The sequence below is a fragment of the Aedes aegypti genome, chromosome 2, assembly GCF_002204515.2.
Source record: "Aedes aegypti strain LVP_AGWG chromosome 2, AaegL5.0 Primary Assembly, whole genome shotgun sequence".
NCBI classification, from domain to species: Eukaryota; Metazoa; Arthropoda; class Insecta; order Diptera; family Culicidae; genus Aedes; species Aedes aegypti.
In genome coordinates, this window is record NC_035108.1 from 115,219,500 (window position 1) to 115,245,279 (window position 25,780).

General features: G+C 37.3%; 2 protein-coding genes across 2 annotated transcripts; one reads left to right on the forward strand and one right to left on the reverse strand.

The window, feature by feature from the left end:
• Positions 1–1,334: 1,334 nt before the first annotated feature.
• On the forward strand, positions 1,335–22,293 carry LOC5565749 (F-box only protein 9). The gene is made up of 5 exons (XM_021842031.1): positions 1,335–1,965; positions 13,696–14,137; positions 14,606–14,917; positions 14,977–15,157; positions 22,095–22,293. Exons 1-5 carry the CDS (start codon positions 1,668–1,670, stop codon positions 22,218–22,220), a joined length of 1,359 nt encoding a protein of 452 aa, XP_021697723.1. The 5' UTR covers positions 1,335–1,667; the 3' UTR covers positions 22,221–22,293.
• Positions 22,280–24,177, reverse strand: LOC5565748 (GDP-mannose 4,6 dehydratase). Its single transcript, XM_001650058.2, has 2 exons — positions 23,857–24,177; positions 22,280–23,785 (listed from the first exon to the last, which is right to left on the reverse strand). Exons 1-2 carry the CDS (start codon positions 23,986–23,988, stop codon positions 22,769–22,771), a joined length of 1,149 nt encoding a protein of 382 aa, XP_001650108.2. The 5' UTR covers positions 23,989–24,177; the 3' UTR covers positions 22,280–22,768.
• Between the last annotated feature and the right edge of the window lie 1,603 nt (positions 24,178–25,780).

A 25,780-nucleotide genomic window follows, 5' to 3' on the forward strand; every position in this document is an offset into this window, starting at 1 on the left:
TTTTCTAAGAACAACTTTTGGACGATTTTCAAAATTTTGATATTTTGTCAAAATAAATACGTTCTGATGATACAGTAAGCATCTTGAAATGATTCTAAACCATAATGATTATATAAATGATTTCTCTAGAAGTAGCCATTTTCGAATTATTTCGAGTTTAATGCAAAAAATATTGTTTAAATATTAAAATAGGCCATTTTCATTAGTTATTCGCGTTTCTCCATTAATAATAATTCGTTTTCGAGAGTAAAGACCATATTTCTTTACATTTACTTATTTTCCTTGATGGAGAATCACAAATAACTAATGAAAATGGCCTATTTTAATATTTAAATAATATTTTTTGCATTAAACTCGATATAATTCACAAATGGCTACTTCTAGAGAAATTATTCATATAATCATTATGGCTTAGAATCATTTCAAGTTGCTTACTGTATCATCAGAACGTATTTATTTTGACAAAATATCAAAATTTTGAAAATCATCCAAAAGTTGTTCTTAGAAAAACTTTTTTATTAAAAATTTCTCCATCATGAAACTTTGTCCCAAAACTCTTTTTACTATCAAGATTATATGGTGAAAATTTAAAAAATATTAAAAATGGGGTTTTTGTGTAATTTAAAATTTAAGTTTTATTTTTGATTTTTTTATGAAAATTAATAAAATATTTTTTTTTTTCTTATAGTCCAAACGGTTCACTACAACTTCTTCATAGAACATTTTTCTCTAAAATCAACAGTTTCGGAGTTATAATTTTTCAAATAAGTTGCATGCAAAAATTCATAGGCCATTTTCAAAAGTTCCACTTGAGTCAAAATGATCAATTTTTCTATGGAAAACACTTATTCTACCATACCAAAAGCATGTGCAAAATTTAATCCAAATCGAAGACTATCGAGCACGATTTTTATTTTTTTCGACTCATTCTGCATGGAATTCGTCTATAGTATCTCCCACCATGACATATAGATTACAAGACCTACCAAACCGTATCCTATTTGGTCGATTTATTTTGTAATATCGTCCTATTTCATTCAATAAATTTTGTAAAACCATGCTTTCGTTTGATCGCATGTCCAACAAATTCGGTTTTTCGCGCGCTCTGCGCTCAGCGCCAGAATGATTGCTGCTACTAAAACTTCACATCTAGCTTCACATATTCAAAACAGCTGACAATGACACTTGTTTACCGTTAGATCGTCTATCTGCGATTCAATCGTCCACAGTCCGTTAGCGTGAAAAAGACAGCAGCAAAATTTAATCTTGCCTCTTTCACTTCCTCCCACAAAGTTGTGAAATAACAGAGCGCACCCTTCCGTTCGTGTGTATGAGTGTGTTTATTTTCTTTCCACATTACGAGAAAAGTCGCTCCAAAGCAAAGATGTGCAACGCGTAATTTTCCCCAGCCCAGTGTTTGGAAAAGTGATAAACCCATCAGGAATCGACGCTAAACGCCCGGCATACGCTTGCACTTTTCCCTCTTTGTCCGGAATACTATGGCCATATCGTTGTTCCAGTGGAATAAAGTGGTAAAAATTGGCGGCTCCCGTGAAAAGTGGTCCTCTTCTTCGTTGATTGTGATTCGTTACTCGGACCGTGAACTAGGCAGCGACTACTGATAAGTTTTCAAGGTCATCTGCAATTTGGACACTAATCGGCCGGAAATGGACTCGACCGGAGACGCTGGCAAGGAGGACGATGATGAGAGTTCCTCCTCCTTGAACGGAGTGGTGCCGGAGAGGAAGGGCAGCAGCAGTTCCGAAACCATCCAATCGGCCCTGGACGAGTTCCGCGTCAGATGGCAGCAGGAGTTGAAGAAGGACGGCACGCCCAGTGGTTCCCCCCTGAGGGAGAAAACTCGCCCCACTGGTAATGCGGGATTGGACAGAGATAAGGGAAATCTATCGATTGAACAACAGGCGCGTTCACTATTTCTGCAAGGGTCGGAACTGGAACATTCAGGTATGACGAAGTTGTTGGATTTCACAACATTGCAATGTAACATAGCGAAACAAAATTATCATTTTCACGTTTCTCAGAGACCGAATATGTGTCTCCCGTAAATTTTGGGTTGCTGAATACTAAGCCGCTTTTAGAAAACCAAAGCGTTAATGATTAATCATGATTAATGATTATTGTTGATTATACACAAATGCCAATAATTAACCATAAAATTCTAGGACTTAATCGTTGACAAAAAATATAATCATTGCAATACAGGTCGGACTCGATTATCCGGAGTAGGGTAACTTGGTGTAATACGCCCCATCGGGGCAATACGCCCTCTGAAGTTTCACGGGATTGAGGCTTCTTTTACAAGTAAATATGATTACATTTCTTAACTATTCGCGAATAAATGATGTTGCGCATATATGTTCTTGGAAAAGTATAAACAATCAAAAGAAATTCTAAAAATATCGAAAATCAGGTTTTTGGCGTAAAATTATGCTTCCGATAAGCAAGCCTTGCCGTGAATGAAGCCCTTCCTTTACTTTTGTACTTATTGCAAAAACTTTTATCGGAAGACGACTGCTAATGGACCCCTTTAAGCTTAGCAAGTGGTGGAATTCTCCTTGAAAACATTTCTACAACGCTGTGGACCTTTTTTTCTGTGGGAGGGGCATATTGCCTGGGTTGTTTTGAAATGTAAACATTGGGACGGTTTACAAAAAAAACATCTAGTACACCTTTTATAAGCAACCTGGAAAGAGAAAGTTACATGCAGAGCATGACCAACTAAATAAGCAACACATTGACATAAAAAACTTTAGGAGTGATGCATTTGCTACTGCGATAGAGCAGTTTTTCCTTAAGGGGGGGTGTATTACACCTTTTTACCTTAAGTTATTTGCATGCTTTTAGTTTTTTTTTTGCAGAAATTTGAAGTAATTTAGTAATATAATACAAAATATGATTGTTTTAGCAGTATTGGTCGTAAGCAGGAGGAGGAGAGGGGGTAAAAAGGGTTTATTTTACACATTAAAACTTGATTTTACGAAGTGTACTGCCGTGAATCGCAAGTCAGTCCCATCCGCATTTTCGTCAAAATTGAGTTGAGTTCAGTTTTAACAATGCTCTTTCAGCTGCCTTAATGAGATAATATGATTTGTTCGGAAAAATTAGAAAAAACAGCAAGTCAAATTGTCCCATAATGAAAAGTAGCCGCATATCAGTCCCACTACAGATTTCCACACCGTATAACACAAAAATGAACCATGTTTTGATCATCTTTATATTTTTCTCCGAGAGATATCATAGAGAAAGCAATTTGTGAAACTTTCATTAAAATTTTAACATTTTCCAATCCTGTGGATTTTTTTGAATATTTGTATAGAAAACGAGTTTTGAAACTTCAAAGCCCATTTTCTCAATGCCTACTTTTTACAGATGGGACTGACTTGCGATTCACAGCAGGCTCTGTCCCAGTGGGGACGTTAATGCCAAGAAGAAGAAGAAGAACTTCAAATTTTCATTTGAAAATTTCGTTCATATTTTTTTACCGTGCATACTTTTTTAAAAACTTTAGTATATAGGTTTTGATCAAACAATAAACAATTCAGCTACGATTCACTCAATCAAATTAAAATATTTCTGGAATGGAGAAACACGAAATATGTTTGAAAAGGGCCTATTTTACTTTTTTTATTTGAAAATTTTATATAAATATGAGTATATCTCGAAATTGATGCAACCTAGAAAAAATTTACTTAAGTACTTTTCGATTGCAATTTTTCTGTACTTTCAAATAATCACATCAAAAAATATTGTTTTCCTCTATTTCGATTTTTTTTCAAAATCTGTAATTTTTTAAAAATCATAACTTTTTTGTCCATAATTCTTCTATTTTGAAACATTGTGCAATAAATCACATAAGTTGTCCCCTAAAACATATCAAAAAAAAAAAAATCGAAACTGCGTTTCTGGAGAAAATCGATTTTAAAATTTTGTTTTTGGCATAAAAAATAATCTGTAACTTTTTTTACCGTGCATATTTTTCTCCATATAGTCCTAAGCAATGCCTACAACTTTGTAGAAGATCTCAAATCGATCGGACAAACCGTTTTCGAGTTACAGTTTTTAAAGATTTGCTATGCATTTTCCGATACGCCCTTCTCAAAAATAAGGCGAGGTTCAAAATGGCGGTCTGAATGTGCAAAATGGCATTTTTGGTCATAAAGAATCTGTATGAAAATTTTCAGGCGATCCAAAAAATACAAAAATTAAATTAAAAAAAAATCGTCATGTTCGGTGGAATTGCATTACAAGTGCAAGTGCAATGCAATGAGAGTTTTTCATAAACATTGTCTTAATTTTGAGCAAAAAACTAGTTTTAAAAATTCGTAAAACGATGATGTTTCCTCTGAATTCCTTCTGAAATTTTCCTCCTAAAAGTACCACAAATTATGATAAACCGATGTTCTTCACGGGATGCTTTCATCAGCATGTTATTTAACGGAACTATTTGTAGTATGATCAATGATCATTGGATTAATGAACAGATTCTTTTCAACACTTTCGATGTGCTGTTCGCCTAATGATTAATGGATTCCTTGAAAGATCATTTATGAAATTAAAAGAAAAGGCAAATGTGTGATAATAAATCTTCAAGCTGTTTAGTAGAATACCTATACTGCCCATACTCGCAATACAGTCCCATTAGGAAAATCGTCATGTCGAGAAAAACGCTTCTAAACATATTTTCAAATGTGTTCGTTCCACCGCTGCTGATAGCAATAAATCGTGGTAGCATTACTCTACACATTATCATTACAATATTATAAAATCGTCAACAAGTGTAACACGGTTAAAATGGTAGTTTCTGAAGTCCAAATCTGGGACCCAAGTCAATGGGACTCGTTATCCGAGTACTTCTCTAGCCAACCGCAATTATACCCGCATACCAGTCCCATTCCTTAGGACTCGCTTACTTTGTTATAACGCTCGTTGACACATTAATATTGAAGTTTACAATTGATCACAAGGCATTTTTCCTTCTGAAACTTTTAGTAGGTACTCGCATGTTTTAATTGCAAATTTACTTCGAAGTACTATTCGGTGGTAGGTACTATACTTTAAACAATGATAATGTTGAAAATTTGATTTGTCTGTTTCTGTCGACCGCTTGGTTGAATCCCCCCACTGCACAGGAGCGTTGGATTTGAACCATACCGAGGAATATAACTAATAGAGCAAGTTTTGGATCTTAATGACGACAATCGCTTCAATCATGCGATTCCCCATGTGTGGATAATACTGTTGTGTGTCCAGAACCATCCTTTCTCGGCATTAGATGTTATATATACTCCGTATGACTATGAAAATCCTGTCGATGATACCAATGGCGATGTGCGCGAAAAACGTCCCCTTTCATACCGACGAAAGTTGAGCCTGCCGGAGATTTCGTTTACAATTATTTAAATAAGTTGACAATTGGCCAAACCTTCTTTCAAGGAGATTCTATTTTTCTTGTTTTTTTAGCCTCGCAAGGATATATACTTTTAGTTGTGGTTCTATAATTTATTGCAACAGAAGTCACTCTAGAAAATGTTCATGTCAAGCTAGAATAAGTATTTTTTGTGAATAAACATGGTTTTAATCAGTATACTTTGTGATATTTCATCTTTTAATGAAATGAAAACCACGATGCAAGATTACAAAAATGTATTATCAAAATGGGTTTGTTTCAATTTCCTCATGATCAACTAATGGGACTGTTATGCGGGTATTTGTAATATGGGACGCACATGGTTTGGTATTTTTTCCAGTTTTTGTCCATACAAAGATCCAATTTTAAGCATGATTTGAGGAAGTACACTAAAAATAAACATCATTCACGGAGCTAACTCAAAAATGGATAAAATTCATATGGGACTGTTATGCGAGTATGGGCAGTGTAGGTATTAAAATTCATAATTCAAATGAAAATATATATTTCATTTTCATACATAACATGATTATTTGAAGAAGCATGAGTGAAGCTAGGAACAGAAGTAGGGATTACTCCGCATCTATAACCACAATTATTTATTGCAGACGATAAAAATGAAAATGTATTTCTATGTTTGTATATACCTTCAATTAACCAAATATGAACGTATCAAGAGGAGACTCAGGGGGGTACTCAGGGTAGGAAGTGTTTCAGAGTGGTATTTTATTGGTATATACAGAGGTGTGCGCTAAACTCTAAGCTAAACTGCGCACTATGGTCCTCTGTAAATCTAGCAGGTTGGTGTCAGGCCCTGCAAGCCAACCGTTAAAATACACCAGCACAGGAACGTCAACGAGAGAATACGGACTGGAACAATCGGCAAAGACCACAGCGACGGAAATGGACTAGCGATTAACAGCTCGGTACTTGGAACTGCAAATCTCTCAACTTCATCGGAAGAACTCGCATACTCTGCGATGTACTTAAGATCCGCGGTTTCGACATCGTAGCGCTGCAGGAGGTGTGCTGGAGAGGTACGATGGTGCGAACGTTTAGAGGTAATCATACCGTCTACCAGAGCTGCGGCAACACACGTGAGCTGGGAACAGCTTTTATAGTGATCAACGAAAGAATGTGCAAGTTGAGGCTCAAAGGCCGGTTCTTCAACTTCAGCATCATAAACGTGCATAGCCATCACCCCGGAAGCACTGATGATGACGCGCAGCTCGAACATCAGCTGCCCAAGCCACGACGTCAAGATCATCATAGGAGATTATTACCGACGTCAGAACCTATCGTGGCGCTAACATTGACTCTGATCACTACCTAGTGATGGTGAAACTGCCTCAAAAACTATCCGTCATCAACAATATACGGTATCAACGCCCGCCTCGGTATAACCTAGCGCGACTGATCCAACCGAACGTCGCCGCCGCAGACATGCAGCATCTCGAGGTAGCGTTGCCGGAAGAGAGCGAGCTTGACGAAGCCCGTCTTGAGAACTGCTGGAGCAACATAAAAGCAGCAATCAACAACGCAGCCGAGAGCATCGTCGGGTACGTGGAAAGGAGAAGCTCAACACATCCCGAAAAGGCTTCGTGCCGTAAGCTGAAAAGTGTAGGGATAAGGACGGAGGCATCGTGACGGACGGACGTGAGGTGATTGAAAGGTGGAAGTCTACACCGGCTGATTGTCAAAATCTGGGAAACGGAACAGCTGCCAGAGGAGTGGAAGCAAGGGTCACATGCCCCATCTACAAGAAGGGCGACAAACTGGAATGTGAAAATTATCGTGCGATCACTATCAACAAAGTGCTAACCCAGATTATCTTCCGTCGTCTATCACCAATAGCAAATGAGTTTGTGGGAAGTTATCAAGCTTGTTTCATCAACGGCCAAATCCTCGAGATATGCCCAACGCATCACCTGTTCATCAAATTTAACCCGTATAGGCCTGAGTGAAAGCAAAAATTCTAAAACCCTCACCGCTCAGCGAATTTTTAACGGATTCAAATGATTTTTTGTCAGTATACTAGCACACATATCTAGTTTCTACAAGTGGACAGAGGAACGCGGATTTATTCCTATGGTCGGAGTTATTCCGGTGGGTCACTGGGTCAGGTCGGGTGAGAAGGGTACTGTGCATTTGTGCCCCTGGATATAGGCAAAATTCAAGTCACAGATAATTTCCAGAATTGGTTATAATGTGGCCACTACATGACGGAATTTTAAGAAAATTGCATCAGTGTAAACCTTTTGAGAAACGATTGAATTGTATAACTATGAGTTTTGAATTTAATTAATCCTACAAATGACCATTTTCTGGTCCCGGGACGCCTCGAACTTACGATAAAGTGGCCAATTTGTGTCTGAATATCTGTGCCAAGCTAATGGGAACGCATTTTAGTGCACAATTATGTTTGATTTCTACTTTTCGACATTTGAAACGATTTAGTATCCAACAAATTTATTGTCGGTTCTTCCGGGAATTACGTCCGAGTGGCCGCATCCGGTATATTCTGAACGGTGCAAAACTCTTCATATATAATGTTGAATATCAGATCTTAATGATTTAGGCAAATTAAAATGATTTTCATTGCAAATACAAAAAGGTTACTTGGCATGTCCCAAAAAATAGCCCTTTTTTACCTGACTTGACCCAGTGACCCACCGGAATAACTCCGGCCACAGGAATATTTCCGAGTTCCTCTGGCCACTTCTAGAAACTAGATATGTGGGCCAGTGAACTGACAAAAAATCATTTGAATCCGTTAAGAATTCTCTGAGCGATGAGGGTTTCAATATTTTTGCTTTCACTCAGGCCTATACGGGTTAAAGCGGCTTATGATAGCATGACCGCGAAGAACTATGGAAAATCATGAACAAGTACAGCTTTCCCGGGAAGCTCACAAGACTATAAAGAACAACGATGGACGGTGTGCAGAATAGCGTGAAGATTTCGGGCGAACATTGTAGCTTGATCAGGTGTAACAAGATCTGGAGAACGTGGGCCAAAATCGAAGTTGGAGAGACACAGCCATGGACCGAGTAAATTGGCGTAACATCGTTAACTAGGTTTTATCAAATTAATTGATGTAACACCAACTAAATAAATAATAACATCGAGATATGCAGATATCGAGATAAGGAGGATGTCGAAATGTGGAAAGGGAAATGTATGCAGAATGAAGAGACCGAAGAAATCATCGACATAGGGAGAGATATCGAGATATAGAACATCGAGATGTGGAGAGTCGACTGTATCTTTTAAAGATACTTCCGGATTATTTTTTCTGGAATTATTCCTGCTATTCCATAAAACCTTTTGAGATTCATCCGGAAATACCAAATCATCCAGATATCATTCACGGATGCTACCGGAAGTTTTAATGGGATTCTACCATGAATCGTTCTGGTATTCTTGCGGTAATAATAACCGCAAGGAATCTTCCGAATATCTTTCATGAATTCTTCTAAAAATCCTTCTGGGAATTTATTTGGGATTGTAGAAGGATTTCCGGAAAAATTCTGGGATAATTTGCGAAAGAATCACAGAGAGATTTCTGAATGAATTTTGAAGGAATTTTTGGAAAAATTACTTATGGATTTCCGTAAAATCTGAAAGAGTCCCATGAGGATTTATGTAAGAATAACAAATAGTTTTTTGGATATGTTTCATAGTGATATCCAAAAAAATCCCAGAAGTTATTTCGGAGGAATCCCTGTAAGATTTTTAGGAAATTCCCAGAGTTTTTGGAAAATTTCACTAAGATGTCCGCAAGAATTCCTAAAAATTTTCCAGAATAATTCCAGAGCGATTTTCGAACTCCGCAAAGATTTACGGAAGAACAAACGGAATTTCCGGAACTATTTCAGGGTAACTTGTATAAGAGTATTAGAAAGATTTCCGTAAGAATCTCTGTGGAATTTTTTAAGAGTCCCGGAGGGCTGTCCGGAAGTTTTGTTTTTAACTACCTAATAAATCACAAAAAAAAATCAATATATCCCGAAGTATCACAAAAAGATTGTATCAAATTATCCCAATTGAAAAATCCCAAATTCCAAACGAATATTCGAAAATTTCCATGAAAGATTTTTGGAAAAACTAAAGCAGGATTCCGTTCGAATTGAAGAAGAATTTCTAGAACAGGGCCAGGAAGATTTCCGAACAATTTCTAAGGAGTTTTTAGAAAAAATCCTAAGAAAATTTTTGGTTAATTTCGGATGGATTTCCATAAAACAGATTGTTAAATAAATCCGCAAATCTGGATGAATTTTCGGATGAATTTCCGGACAGGATTTCCGAAAGTATCTGACAGTGACAGAACAGATTTGTTATTATAGTTTCAGACGGATTTCCGGGAGAATCTCAGAGGATCCGGAATAATCCTGAGATAATCTTAAAGATATCCAAAAAAGTCCCAGGGACATTCATGAAAGAATTACTGATAGTTTTCTGGAAAAATGTCAGATGGCATAATGTAATAACTTTGGATGGATTTTTTTTAAAGAATTCTCCGAAAGATTTTCTGTAGTATTATAAATAAATTGCAAGAGAAATCCCAGAAGCATTTCCAGACTAATCCAAAAAGGATTTTTGTACGTATCAGCTCGAGATAGGTTTATGCATGAGCGACAGAGGGATTTCCTTATAAATTACAGAAGGATTTCGTATAAAGGATTCCAGGATTACCGGAAGAACTTCAGAGTGATTTTTGGGGTAATCCCAGAAAAATTTACGGAAGAATTGATGACGAATTCCAGGAAGAATCTCAGAGAGATTTTCCGAAAAATCCCAGGAGAATTTTCAGAACTTCTTGAAGAATCTTAAAGTGATTCGATTTATAATCTTAGATGATCTTCCGAAGAATCTTAGAATAGATGAAAGAATATTAAAAAACAGTCATTTATGCATAAACTTTATTTTTTTTGTGACTATTGTTTAGTAATTGTAATTGTAATTTATTGGCAATACGATAACATGTTAGTATTTACACTTTAAATCATGTCAAGGAACATTTGTTTAGTATTATTTTTTTCGGGTACGCTCTCGAGAAATGAATCTGGCCCTCACTGCCATTTTATCCATAGTTATAGATACATTTTGGATTAAGTAATTGCATGTTAACCATGGGTGTAGCAGTGTTATTCCAAATACTAGCCAATAATAATTTAGGAGCACGGCGCGAAATGTAGGTACGTTACGGTATACTTAAGCTCAGAATTTTATTTTGTCTGTAAAAAAAACATCAACATTGCTCTTCGAACAACCTCTTCGATGTTGGCTCAGATTGCTTTTAAAATATTTAGTTTTGAAGGGCTCTAGATCAACATTGCCTAATTTTACACGTTTTGCTCAAAATCTTGAAGAAAAATGAAGTTTACTCCATCTAATCATGTCAATCCAGTCTGCACAAGCTTACTCAAAATGTCAATTTAAAACTGGTAAAACGATTCATAAGGAAAAACAAATGAGGTTTTTTGTATTTAGGTGAAGATAATTCAAACCGGGGGGGGGGGGGGGGGGGGTGGTAATGGGGGCTCAGCGGCTACAAAGCAAAGTCATGCTGAAGTTGTCTGGGTTCGATTCCGGGTCGGTCTAAGATCTTTTCGTAATGGAAATTTCCTTGACTTCCCTGGGCATAGAGTATAATCGTCTGCAACTTTGCCAAAGAAAGCTAATAATAATGCTAATAAGAACACTAAGCTGAGAAGCAGGCTCTGTCCCAGTGAAGACGTTAATGCCAAAAAGAAGAAGAAGAATTCAAAACCATATCTCAAATTTTCTTAAACTCCTGAAAATTTAAAGTGTGAGGTATTTAAAAAATACCATTGACTATAATTTCCAATTTATTTTTTTTTTAATTACAGGATTAGGATCCAAGCGTTGTTTTAGGATTGTATCATGAGCTTTCTTTGTCCTTTTTCAAAAATTAATTCTCTAAGAATATGCTCAGGAGTCAGGAAATCCTCCAGAAATTATGTAGTTTCTTCTAAAGATGCCTCATGACATTCCTTTCTGTATATTTCCTTGAAAGAAAGGATTTTTTTTAAACGATACCAACATCGTTAATACTTCCAGTGGACGGTGATGTCCTTTGAAGGAAGCACCTCACTAGACAACGGACTAGCATGCAACGCCCAATGGCACAGTCGTAATACGTTCTTGACGAAAAGTTTACCGGACTGTAGCGGGAATCGAGCCCATACTCCTTGATGTTCTCGATTGTTCAATAATGTGAGTGACTTGTTTGACTTTAATGTATCCAAATCTGTGTTTAAAAATAGAATTACAAAGAGTTGTGGGAAATCGTTCTAGATTCAAGACAGTGAAAAGATAAATAAATATGAAGTAAAATTCGAATCCGTGGTTATGAATGATGATAGCCCACAACCTGAGTAGTTACTCGAAAGGTTGATTTTTTTGCTAGCCCAGAAAGTTCATAGAAATTAGGCTAGAATTAGAAGGAATAATGCATAAAACTTTGTGGAGTTCTTTAGGATATTCACTTTCTGAGAGCATTGCTGGAGGCACGACAAATGCAAGGAAGACATCAGAAAACTTTTCCTTTCCCTAGGCTGGTTCATCTCATATAAGAATACTTATTATTAGTGCATTTTTCCATCCCTGAATGCATTCGAATATTTAGATAAATTCCTCAGAGAAGAAAACCTAGGCAAAATTCATGTCGGAATCATAAAATATTAACACTTCAGTCGTCGCGCTGTTGTATTTTGTACAACACAGATGAAAAAACCTCTCTTTTCATTCACAACAGCAGCGTAGTGATTCTGACGTTGGCCAACTGCGCGACGACTGGAAGGTTAACTAAAGAAATTACTTGTTTTTTACTTAATCTTAGCAGGCTCAAGCACTCTTAGGCATTACGGACAAAATTCTATTGGCTTAATTTACAAAATCATATTTGCTTACACTAAGTTAGTTTTGGGGAACCGATAAACTCGCGGTTTAGTCAAGGTTAAGGAATACAATCATTTTTGGAAGGGATGGGAATTTTGAGTTTGCTCGTTTATCTTCAACAGCAGCATATTTTTGCGGCGTTATTGCTGCTGGTCAACGCAGAGTAGACATGACTGTAACGGTACAAACAAACAGGTTTCGAGGAAAACAAGGTGGACATCCAAAAACGGTAAAGGGTACACGAGGTGGACAGACGGAACAAAAATACTTGTTATCAAACAAAAACGTCGATTTGCTTCAACAACTCGTAGACAAGTAACATGTAGTCAAAGTCCAGTCTACCCAAGACATCTCCAATGTCTTCCTTGTCTGGTTTTCCTCGGGTCCTGAGGGATGTACATAGATTTGATCTGGAAATTCTGTGGACGAGATAGTACCAGACAACATGGTTGATGTCTTGGTAACCTGCTCCAAGTTGATGTCCAGTGGTTGGACATCAGCCGACACATTATCTTGATAAAATCGCGACTCATGTTCATCCCTTTAAGCCACGACTTCTTTGAAACCTGCGAGAGAATGGAATGTAACCACCTGCCCAAATCCCCTTTATCCCATTTTTGTTGCCAACTGATTAAGGTCTGCTGACGAGTAATTGTGAAAAATTCTTCAAAGGCGATTTGTCGATTATTAATATCGCCTTCCATAGCTCCCACCTTGGCGTCCGCTTTCTCATTGTCCGAAATCGAGCAATGCGAGGAGACCCAAACCGAGGTGATGGTATGAATCGACAAAGCACTCAATTTAGATCGTATTTCACGGAGGAAATACGGGGAGTACTTTACCGGCCTAATTGAACGTATTGGAGAGAGGCAATTCGGTAATTCGGAGAGGTAATTCTACGACGTATACTAAACAAGAGTTCTGAAGTCTGGGTGGCGCTATGAAATTTGTTGTATACACAAAATCCAATGGAATCATTTGTTTTTGACCCGTCTGTATAAAACCTTCTGTTGCTGCTGACTTGGTCGAACTTGTTTGCAAAAATCAATGGTATGAACTCCGATCGGAGCAGATTTGGAATTCTATGGGTTCCTCGCCTCATGGTCATAGCATAACCTACGGTGTAGTTGGAGCAGTAAATTACTTGTAACGAATCATCGTAAAGTGTTCCTGAAATATTCGCAAGAACTCCAAATGTTGTTCTTGGAGATATTCATGTTTATGTTAAATGTTTTAAAGGCGCGATAGATTCAGCAATCATAAATGATGTTTATGGTGATAGTTTGTAGATTAGGTCGCAATACTGTGCTGCGCTGTGTAATAATAAAATATCGTTTCCGTAGGCAAAGTTTTCGAAGCGATGAGACTCTACCGAAAGGCGGTACAGTTGGTACCTGATATCGAGTTCAAAATCTACGACATTACAAAGCAACAGGACCAGAACTCCGGAACCATGGACTTGGAAATTGAAAAGCTGTCCAACGGCTTGCTCCAAGCGGATTTGGAGGATGACGAAAACCTGGAGAACGTTGATCTGGTGCTGCGTTTTCAGTCCTTGCTGTCCAAATCCGGCAAACTGTTCGAAAGCGCATCAGCTGCCGATAAGATGCTGATTGTGACATCCGCCCACTTTTCGGATCTCCCGATGGAGGTGATCCTGTACATCCTGCGGTGGGTTGTGTCGAGCGAGCTGGATCTCAAGTCGATGGAACGTTTCGCGCGAGTATGCCGAGGATTCTACCTGCTGGCAAGAGATTCGGAGATTTGGAAACGGGCTTGCGTGAGGTAAGAATTATTAAAATTATAAAGTCGTCACCTTGTGAATCATATATCATATTATGTTTTTAATTTATTAATGAAATCGCAATCGGATTTGTGTACGATCACGCATACGGAGCCAAGACATTATCAAACTGGAATGACCCTATAATTTTCCTTCGCAAGGGTTTTAGCTTATGGTCTAACTTTTCATAAAATCCTTGGCTCAAATTATTCTATCGGCGAAAAATTGAAAAAAATAATATTTTATATAAAAATGTCCAAGGTGGACGATCTATCAGACAATGTATGAGAAAGCCTTACAAATCAACATATTAAAGCATACTGTGGGTAATCTTTTATATATTCACACAAGTAACAACACTTTTTAAACTCGTGAGCGGGCTACTGGAACATGAGCGGGTACTGGTGCTCTAATAGTATCATAAAGCTACAAACTACCATCAAAACGTTCAAATTCAAATTCTTCCTCAGGATATGGGGCGTCAACGTTGGCCACCTGAAGGGATCACCATTTGTAACATGGCGCGAAATGTACATCAATCGACCGCGGGTTCACTTCCACGGATGCTACATCAGTCGAACCAGTTATCTGCGCTACGGCGAGAACAGTTTCCAGGATCAGTTTTACCGCCCGGTTCAGTTGGTTGAGTATTATCGCTACTTCCGGTTCTTTGCCGATGGGAAGGTGCTGATGCTCACCAGCGCGGATGAACCACAGGCTTGCGTTGGGAAGCTTAAGAATCGTTACGCGCTGCAAGCCGAGACACTTCATGGTCACTATCGGTGAGAATTGATCTGTTAGCTTTTGCAAGATTACTTAAAATAAAGATCTCTTTCTGCAGACTACATAACGATGAAGTGATCATTGCGGTGCAGCGTAATCGGTCCAACATGCAAAGTCAACGTCCGGGACGCAAGAAGGAAATCACGGGAGAGTACGGTCAGCAGACGTTCTACCTAGAGTTGAATATTGTCAGCAGCGCAAAGCGAGCCTTCTCGCAGTTGCACTGGAAGCAGTATTCGGTGAGTATAGTAATTTATTCACACATTCGCGTAGTCGTATTCTTAAATGAGAGAAGAACGGTAACATCATACGAAGGGCTGGTAGCAAGTCACTTAAGGACCCGTGCGCAAAACCCTTCACTGGTTATAATGTTCCTTAATAGTAGGATATTTTCGGGTATGAAACTTCCCAATACATGATTGAATTTTATGAATAATTATCTTTGATATTTGATCAGTAATGGATTCACATATCTTCATGCACGAATTTGAAGATTATTCGAAATTTGAAAAACTCGAAAACTGATTCTGGGAAAGTAATCTGTAATTCAAGCAACTTTCAATTTAAAATGTCGAACCAATCAATTTAGTGCAAATTTCAGTCACTTGGTCTTTGTTTTAAAGCAAGTCTCTAAAAGTGTCTATTTGTAGTAAAAAGGTCTCTAAAGTTTTTATTTTTGAACCAAAATGGTCTCTAAAGCCTGTTTTCCCATATCTTGCTTGCAGTGAATTCTTATGCAAAATTATAGGCTCCAGAAAAACCTTCACAGACTAATACGAGAATTTTTAACTAATTCTTCAAAAAATTCATCTCAGATTTATCGAAGAAAAGCTTCAGAAACTAAAGAAATTATCCTAGTGGTTTCTCAAGAGATTTCATCTTGGATACTTTCAAAGACTCCTACTAGGATCTCTCCAGAAATCCTTCTAGAGAGTCCTTTACCAATTCTCTCAGATATTCTTCCAGCGATTTTTCAAAGAATGTCTTGAGAAATTTCTCCAGAATTTGCCCCAGGAAATTCTCGAGCACTTCAACGTAAATAACTCCAGAAATTTCTCCAGAATTTGCCCCAGGAAATTCTCGAACACTTCAACGTAACTAACTCCAGTAATTGACACAGGGATTACTTTAAAAATTTACAATCAAAATCTTAGGAGATATTTTCCACTAAACATTTAACCGAATTTTGCAGTTTTTACTTCAGGAGATCTTTCTAGGATTTTTTTTCAAAAAAATCGCAAAGGGTTCATTCACGAGTTTTTGAAGAAAAAATGTCCATGTATTTTTTTAAAAGGAAACCCGACAAGAATTTCTGAATTGTTCAAAGAATTTTTCGAATTCGACCCAGTGTTTAATCACTGGGCTATTGTATTTTTTTATAGAAATTTCTCCATACGGCTGATACAAATATTAATTCTCTTTTACGTCCAAGACCACTTGGAAGGTATGAGGGGGGATAAATATAAATAAGGAACAAAAAAATAAAAAATGAAAAAAAAGTTTTTTTCCGAGTTTTTATTTTTAACGATAGTCGTTGAACTTTTTTTCAATCGTCCTCTGGAAAGTCATTTTACCTGTTTTTACTTCACTTCACATTTTAAATACCTTACTGATGTGTAAAAAATGGTGGAACTTTTTTTTTCTCCCCTTCAATATTTTCGGATTTTTGAAGAGGGGGGTGACATGAAAGAAAATTAATATTTGTATCAGCCTAATTTGATCGAAGAATTACAACTGTAGTTCTTCCAAATATTTCCCAACACATCCCATACAATCTACAAAAGTTTATTTAAGGTTCCATACTAAATAATACTGTAGCATTTTTCCAGAAAATCCTTGTACACATTTTTAAGATCTTTTTCAAGGAGTTCTATGTTTTTCAGGGAGTTCGATGTTTTTCAAGGAGTTCTATTAGAAAATGCTGCAGGATATTATCCAGAGTTTTGATTGATACGTTTTTTCAATTATCCTATCAATTTAACTAAAAATACTTTTATGGGTCTATGAGTTCTTCTAGTAATCCTTATTCATCAGGGGCAACTTAAAAACTCACACAAGCTTCAACAGAGGTTACTTTGAAATATGTTTCAGAAATACCTCACGTTTTATTAGAACATTTTTTTCAAATTTCTGAAAATTTTCATGGAGAAATGCCTGGAAGAATACTTGAACAAATCTTTAAAGACTTCCTCCTTCAAAGAATTACTGTAGGAATTCCTTAAGAAATCTCTGAGTAATTTCTGGAGATATCCTTACAGAAATCCCTAGTTATAATCCTTGAAAAAATCAAAGGGCAATTTTCAAGAAATCCCTGGACGCATTTCTGGAGAAACATCTGGTTGATTTTTTAAAGGAAGTTTTAAACGGAAGTCTTGGAGGATGTCCTAGGAAATTCTATGGAAGTATCACCGGATAAATCCTTGGAGGACTTAGGACAGTGGTCAACAAACTGCGGCCCGCGGGCCGCATGTGGCCCTCGAGTAGGTTTTGTGCGGCCCGCGAATGGATTTTGAATATTAATGTGATGCATGTTATTTTTTATGGTAGAGTTTTTTATTCCTTTACTCCTGCAGTTTTGTTCTTAAAAAGTCGGGCATTGAAATCATGTAAAATGTGTCATAAAATCAACTGTTCTTATCCATTCAGAAACAGCCCATAGTCATTTGAATATTCCAAGTTTCTAAAAACCTGAAATTTTCTTGAATCCAAAAAGCTGGTAGGCTAAGGCTTGCAAAAAGTCTTCAATCCCCAAAAATCTCTCTGCTGAACATATTTTAGTTCACAAAATTGAAGCAGTATCTGAGTATTGTAGAGGTGTCCGCAGAAAGCTGATATTTTACAAGATTTTTTTTTTATTATTTTGATTTGATCTGGGAACCTGTTCCAAATATTTCCTATATCTGGTAATCCCTGAAAATTATGTGATTTGAAATATTTGAATATGGATTGCTTTTTCCATATGCAAAGAGATGTACAGTAATGGACAATACATTTGCAACTTTTTCGATTTTCCATACAAAATGGTCAATTTTGGTGGGGTTGTTAATAACCCAACTCTAATGGATAATAAATAAATGAATAATTTTCCTAATTTCGAGATCAAAAGTAATAACGATTCGATTGAAGTAAATTTTATTTACGAAAAATTAGAAAAGATTTTTATTTAAAGATTACCGTCAAGCTACCATACACCGTGCATTTAAGAAAAAATTGCACTTCAAAAAATTATATAACTTTTCCTAATAATCGAAGCGTATTAGAATACCACTACGTAGCGTACAATTATATAATAATTCAAGGAAAAATCTAAAACTAGTGATACATAACTAAAAATTACTCAAAAATTATGTTTGAAAATCTCATGTTAAGGTCGCCTCGTACCGTTCTATATCACCATTTACCGTGCACACTAGTGCACCATTCACCGTGCGTATAGATTTCGCCATGATTTAATTTTGTTTCTTGAAAAAACGTTGTTGATGGAGTAACTATGTTGCTAATAGTGAGCGCACTCATTTTTAAGACTGTTCAAATCTTCATTTACAATAAAATCCATAAAAAGTTTAAAAATTGGCTAAATAATTATTTTTTCATTAAAATCGTTATAGGAGGTTTGACTTTATTGTCCAAATCATTCCATATTCACTCAAAAACTAAATATGAAGTTGTTTAATGACGATATAACAATAAATCTAATATTACCGAATAATTTCATGCCTTTTACACTAATGCACGGTAATAGGAACCATACATACTGAGAGGGATCCATTCACCGTGCTTTCGGGTTTCGACTGAAACACAATATAAAATTTTAATTTGAATAAAATCTTATTGCCCATACGATGAAATACATCTTACTAATAGTATCCACAATGAAAACTTGTTGAAATTTTGAAAAAAATCATATCGTTAAAATGAAAAATGTGAATTTTTGGTGTTTCTACTAAGAGTGTTGAAAAATCTTATTATGAAACAGAATTCACGTGATTTTTACTACATAAACTAGGTTTTTCAAAATGCTTTGTGACAAAAACTACTTCATTTCATCAGTTTTATCTTTTTTTGCTGACAAAAAAATAATTTGTGAAAATTGTATGAATATTCTGTTGTGCACGGTGAATGGAGGCAACATGGTGACTGGTGACTTAACGGTATAAAAAACCTACAAATTGAGTGTCTCGAGTATAATTGTTCATCTCATCTAAATGTACAACTTTGCTAAACATACTATCAATCTATTTCGCAAACTTTTAAAGTAGTGTACATTTTTAGATTTTTTCGAAAAAAATCAATTTAGTCAAACCGTTATTGTTTCTAAATCGTAAAAAAGCTGTGAAAAATATATGTTAAATTTCAAGTTATGTCTGAAGTTCCGTGAAAATTTAATATGAATCGATCCATCATTAGCTTAGATATAAGAATCTAATGTAAACAATTTTGTATTAAACATCGAAGAAGTAGCAAATGTATTGTCAAACACTGTAAGGGACATGTTGCTCGGATTTGAGTTAAGTATACTAATAAAACTTTGTTTCTAGCTTTCCAACAGTATTTCCAACCGTTTTTCTGCACAATCAATAATTTTCGTCAATTCTGTTAACATAATTCATAAAAAAGCTTAGCATTGTTTCTCTGTTACTTGTATCCCTATGTTTCTAAAGCTATCTGTTTTGATCATGAGGTTTCAAAAAACGTTTCATCAGTTTTCATAGGAATAATTATTTTTGTAGTCCTACCGAAATCTGTTAAAACTAATCTTCACAAATCTTGCAGCCCGCGACTTATTTTGAAAACGTTGAGATGGCCCGTATAATCGGTTAGGCTGAGGACCACTGACTTAGGACATTCATGAAAAATATCTGAAATAATCTTTAAAGCCAGAGATTTTACGGGAAATAATCACTGAGTGAACTTCTGAAGAAATTTAAGAGATGAGCTAGCCTCGGTCTGCAAATCTCTCAAATAAAGTAATCTATCCATCTATCCTAACCTGATGAAATCTTTTTTTTTTTGTGGTATTCAGTTGGAGCTGCCTGACAGCTTAACAAGGCTGAACCCTCGGTCTGGCTTTTGCCAAGTTTCCCCTCTACCAGGACCAATACTCAGACGGACTAGGCTATGGTACCCACATGAACACTGTTTTTTATTAGTATTGTGACGTGGTAGTTTTTAAAAATACCCATATTCCCTTGCTTCTGAGAAAAGGAAGCATTGTGAAAATCAGCAGCTCCATCGGAATTTTTTGAAATAGTAGTATAGTAGTGTCATTACTAATACTGTCTAGTCGAAATGGTTTTGAATAATTTGTCATTTAAGTGCTATTCTGATTACTCATGTCTTTTACGTAAGATTAGAGATGTCTATTGTCGTCAAGTCTTCACAAAATTAGGCTGTTTAGTAGTAGTTCTAGTTAATGTCAGGTCTTAACGTTCATATATCCTTAAAGAAAAAAGTCACTTTCCTTGTCTGTTCAACAATTTCTCGAAACTAGCAAGTGTACCCTAATGATCGATCTCAGCGTCTTACTTTCCATAGTCATTTTATAGTGAATATTTAAGAGTAAAGTTACCTTAGGCTTCTATTACAAACTCCTACAAGATTCACTTTTCGGTGGAAAATGCAATGCTTCACAACGCCTACTTTCTACTTGTAAATTTTGCGAAAATGAAGCTGGCATCAGATTATTTATACCGTTGTTACAAAAGAGGTATTTCTTATTATGGCAATGTAAAAACCATATTAAAATAAGATTTTCGCCACTTATTTCTACTCAGTGAATCTACTAGTAATTTTCCTCAGAGTAATATTCCCTACGTCGAATATGATAACGATGTGTCTAGCTAGCTTATAGTAAGAGTGGCTACGGATCATTCAGGTTAGCAAAAGGCAAACTGATCGTCACCAATAGTAGTAATGTCCACTTCGAATAGAATAATTATTTGAAATGGGCATCAATTCTATCAATGACGCAGAATGCCCGTTGGATCACATCCGAGATATTATTGCGTCTATGCCATATGAATTATGACGAGGCTTTAAGCAAAAAATGCCAAAATGTGATACCACCACTATAGGTTACGCCTTTGGTTTCCATCATATGGGCTAATGGATTATGCCCTCCCATCGCGGCAAGGTCGCATAACCAAGGGGAGGGATCCTAACCTGATGAAATCTTCAAGTAATATCTGAATTTTTGGGCAAATACCTAAAATAATTTCTGATGAAATTTCTTGAGAAAATAATTTCTGATAAAATCTCTCATTATTGAAAAATGCATACAGTAATACGAGCAGAGTTATTTGGTGTAATGTCACGAGGAATTGAAAAAAAAGAAAATCTCTGGTCTGATTCCATAAGAAATCAATCTCTTAATCCTGGTTTCTGTTAGGTTTCGTTTTGATCGTTTTTTTTTAATTTCTATTTGGTATCTTTTTGGTTCCGGTTTGATCTTTCTTATGTCTCTTTTTTTGAGAAAATTTCTATTTTCAGGATACTCAGTCGCTACTAGCCCTGCAATTTAGAAAATTTGAACGTTTTCGTTTAAGGATGAAGCATACTAATGCACTTGAAAGTACCCGAGTAGCACACATGTTATAATTGCGGCAGAATAACTCTTATATGACCAGATCTGGTCATATAAGAGTTATTCTGCCTCAATTATAACATGTGTGCTACTAGGGTACCGTTTGGTTCACAATGATGATCAGAGCTCTTACAAATGTTATAAAAGTGATTAAGCCTTCAAATACAATTAAATTGAATGAAACTTTAGCTTTGATATTGTTGCACCTTGAAATAGCTTCAACATGCATTTTAAAAACAAATCGGGAAGCTTGAAACAATATTGAATCAATATTATTTTGTCATGTTGTTTTTTTGTTATCTACAAATTTGAAATTAGAGTGCCTATTTCTCGAAACAGTAGGCGAATTCCGGCGCGTATTTTCTTCGAAGAAAAGAAAATTTTCTTGCTGGTGAGTAATGGAAGAAAATTTCTTCTCTTCGAAGAAATTGTTCGCCGGAATTCACCTACTGGAATTATTTTGTAAAACTTGGAAATGCCATGGAATTTCATTTCTAAAAACGAGTAGATACCTGATTCAGCGTATTTTATCCCCATCTACTGAGAATCTCAACTTTACTCAGCGTTTTCTAATCTATCTTCCATTTTTGCAGATGGTACAAGTGCGCAACGACCAAGAGAGAACCACTGTCTTTGAGCTGGCGCCGAACAAATATCCTCCGCTCTACTTTTCGCGCGTCAAGAGCTACCACCAGGAATCGGAGGGCCCCCTTAAGTAGCTTTCCGCAATCACTGCTTATAGCTAAACATATTTGTCAGAACACTAACACAGCTGAGGTAAGTATGGTAAAAGTGTTTATTGTTTTCTCGATCTTGCATACTAGTTGGTTTATTTTTACATAAAATGTGATTATTATGACACTAAAATGTGACACTGTTAAGTGTTTAAAAACTATAGATAATTAGTTACAATAGATTGTATCTAGAATCGAAAGAAAGCCTTGAAAAGCTAAACTATAAAATAGGTACACTTTGCATATGAATATTAGTGTTGTAAACCCTTGTTTCTGTTTGCTGCGTCGTTATATTTTAAATGTGGATCCAAAATTAGAAGCGCGATCCTTGCTCGAATTGGAACTACTTTTGCTAGTTCTACCAGACGCCGAACAATAGAAAAAAAAAAGTTTAAACACAAAAAATACTTTACAAAAATTTAAATTATGTGAAATTTAATTTGCTTTGAAACTTTGCACAAGGAATGTCCATCTTGAAAGGTTGATGTATATTGTTGCCCTGCAACTTTGACGTCAATCGTTTCTATAAATCTTCAAGCATTTGGGTTCTTTTTCATCAGTTCAATGTCGGCTACCATCATGTCGGAAACCAGCTGCAAAAAAGACACCTTTGGCGTCCAACCCAGTTCTCGTTTGGCCTTGCTGGCATCACCCAGCAGCAAATCCACCTCAGTTGGCCGGAAGAACTTCGGATTGATCCGGACTCGCACGGTATCGGTTCCCTTTTCCACTCCGACCTCGTTCAATCCTTCTCCCCGCCACTCAATTTCGCGCCCAATGTGCCTGAAGGAATGCTCGACAAATTCTCTCACCGAGTGGCACTCGCCAGTGGCAATTACGTAGTCTTGAGGCTGGGGCTGTTGCAACATCATCCACATGGCTTCCACGTAGTCCTGAGCGTTACCCCAGTCACGCTTCGAGTCCAAATTGCCCAGCTCCAGGCAATCCATCTGATTCAGGGATATTTTCGCCACCGATCGGGTGATTTTCCTGGTCACGAAATTCTCTCCTCGACGAGGCGACTCGTGATTGAACAGAATACCATTACATGCAAACATATTGTAAGCTTCCCGATAGTTGATCACAATCCAGTATCCGTACATCTTGGCGCAGGCATACGGAGATCGTGGATAGAAAGGCGTCTTCTCATTCTGTGGCGTTTCAACGACTTTTCCATACAGTTCTGAGGTACTTGCCTGATAGAACCGGACAGATTTCTCCAGCCCACAGGTCCTGATGGCATCCAGCAGCCTCAATGTCCCCACGGCGTCCACTTCCGCCGTGTACTCGCTGAGATCGAACGACACCTTGACGTGACTCTGCGCCGCCAGGTTGTAAATTTCCGAGGGCCGGACGCTGGATATGATCTTCACCAGGCAACTGCTGTCGGTCATATCGCCGTAATGGAGCTTCATTTTGCCCTGCTTGTGGCTATGGGGATCGGCATACAGATGCTCGATTCGCGACGTGTTAAATGTGCTGGCCCGCCGTATTATGCCATGCACTTCGTAATCCTTCTTCAGGAGAAACTCTGCCAGATAGGATCCATCCTGGGAATCGAAACAACAATAAATTTCAGTCACTTAAAACGAAACAACTTGCCGTATTTCACAGAACTTACCTGCCCGGTAATGCCGGTAATCAATGCTACCCGGCGATTTGGATCCGATGAGCTGCTACCTTCGGATTCGGTGGCCAAATGGTTCTCCAGGGATAGCCTTCGCTTTTTGTTCGATCCGTTTTCAAGGGACATTTCTGCGATGCTGTTTTTTTCTTCAAGAAAACTATTTTCTGCTAGTAAAAACTTCCGTTTCGGTACGATGATCTCGACAAAAACTTTACAGTTGACGTGTTATTTACATTCGAGTTTTGTTTTTCGGCTTTTCCTTATCAGTGGAGCAATGTTTTACGAAGAAAGGTATACGCGCATTCGAGAAATGTGCATGTGTGCGAGTTTCGCTGTCAAAAGTACACAAAAACGGCAAATTAGTCAATGCGATTGGTTTATTTTATTTAACTTTCTCTGGACAAACATTTGAAATGGGCACAAGAGGTCTTGAGCCTTTTTTTCAGAAACGTTGCTGTTGAGCCTTTTTAAACCCGCCCACGCAAACTAACACCACTATCAGAAAGATTGGTGTTGGCTCTTTATGATAGTGGTATTGGTAAGCGTGATCGAGTTGAATTGGACTCAACAGCGGCTTGCAAAGCCAATGTTTACCAATGTCGATGTGCCCTTTTGAATTGTTTGTCCAGCTTACTTTACATAGGCCTTTCCACTACACGCAAAAAAAGCTGCAACCACGCGTCTATAGGCCTATTCAAATGACGTCTCAAATCAGCTGATCGGGAAGACTTTGACATTTCTCGCGTAACTTTTCAAAACGTCCTAAGTAACAAATGTAAGCAAATCGAGATTATCATTGCAAATCATTTGCGTTGCACCGCTTAGCAGCACACTAGAACACTCGTTCTGATATATTAACAACAAATTAATCTATTAAAAGCTTAACAAAATGACCAATGTTCAAAATTGCATCGCTTTTAATCAATTGTTACATTGGACCTTTGATCAGAGAACCAACCACATGTCCTATGTAACATTTATGAATAAACACGATTCTAATGTTACATTGGACATTCCTGAATAAAGCTTTGGAATGGAGTTTAAAAGGTAGAATGATTTGTAGAAGCGTATCTGAGACACTACTTAGATGTATAGAATGCCATAATAACAGCTTCTCAATCATTTCAGTCGATATTTTCAGAGTCGCACTGCCTCGCAAAATTGAAAACGTTCAAGTGACAAAAAGAGAATGAGTTACACAAAACTGTATTTTGGTCTTTTTGCCAAACCATGTTTTACCGTTTCGCTGGATTGGATCAGCTGCAACTTCTCTTTTCATATTATTAGCGCATAGCGTGTATATAGGGGAATGATATTGAGCACAAGATTGAGCATCATGATGTCATTGTATCAATCTGATTCAGATACATGGTCGATCAAGCATATAAATATGCTTCCCGGCAGCAACACGAGCAACGTACATGCGCGACTTGCGCACACATATTTGCAGAGCGATCAATCACCGAAGAGAGGAGAAGCTGTATGTTTTTGTTAGGCGTGGGCTCCTTTCTCGAGTTCCTACAACAAGATGGACGGCGTCGTCATCATCATCATTCCCCACCGCAATTTCTTGTTTCAACCGACGGCTGGTGCTGATTGCAACACAGCCGTCACCACCACCACGTCATGCAGTGGGATACGCACACATGATCATGTTGGCGAAACCTCATAAAAACGGGCGGGGAAATTGAGGGAGAATCAGTGAGAGAGAAAAATGTCCTACATACAGCTCAACGTTTCCCCTCCTTCTGTTGTTACATAGGACACATAGACGGAGGGGAAGAAGTGACGTCGTGGGATTGAATGAATCAAAACAAAGCACAGCTGGTGTCTCCGATTAGCACACCGCAACAAAATGTCGATATTTTCAGACTCGCTCTGCCTCGCAATATTGAATACGCTCAAATAACAAAAAGAG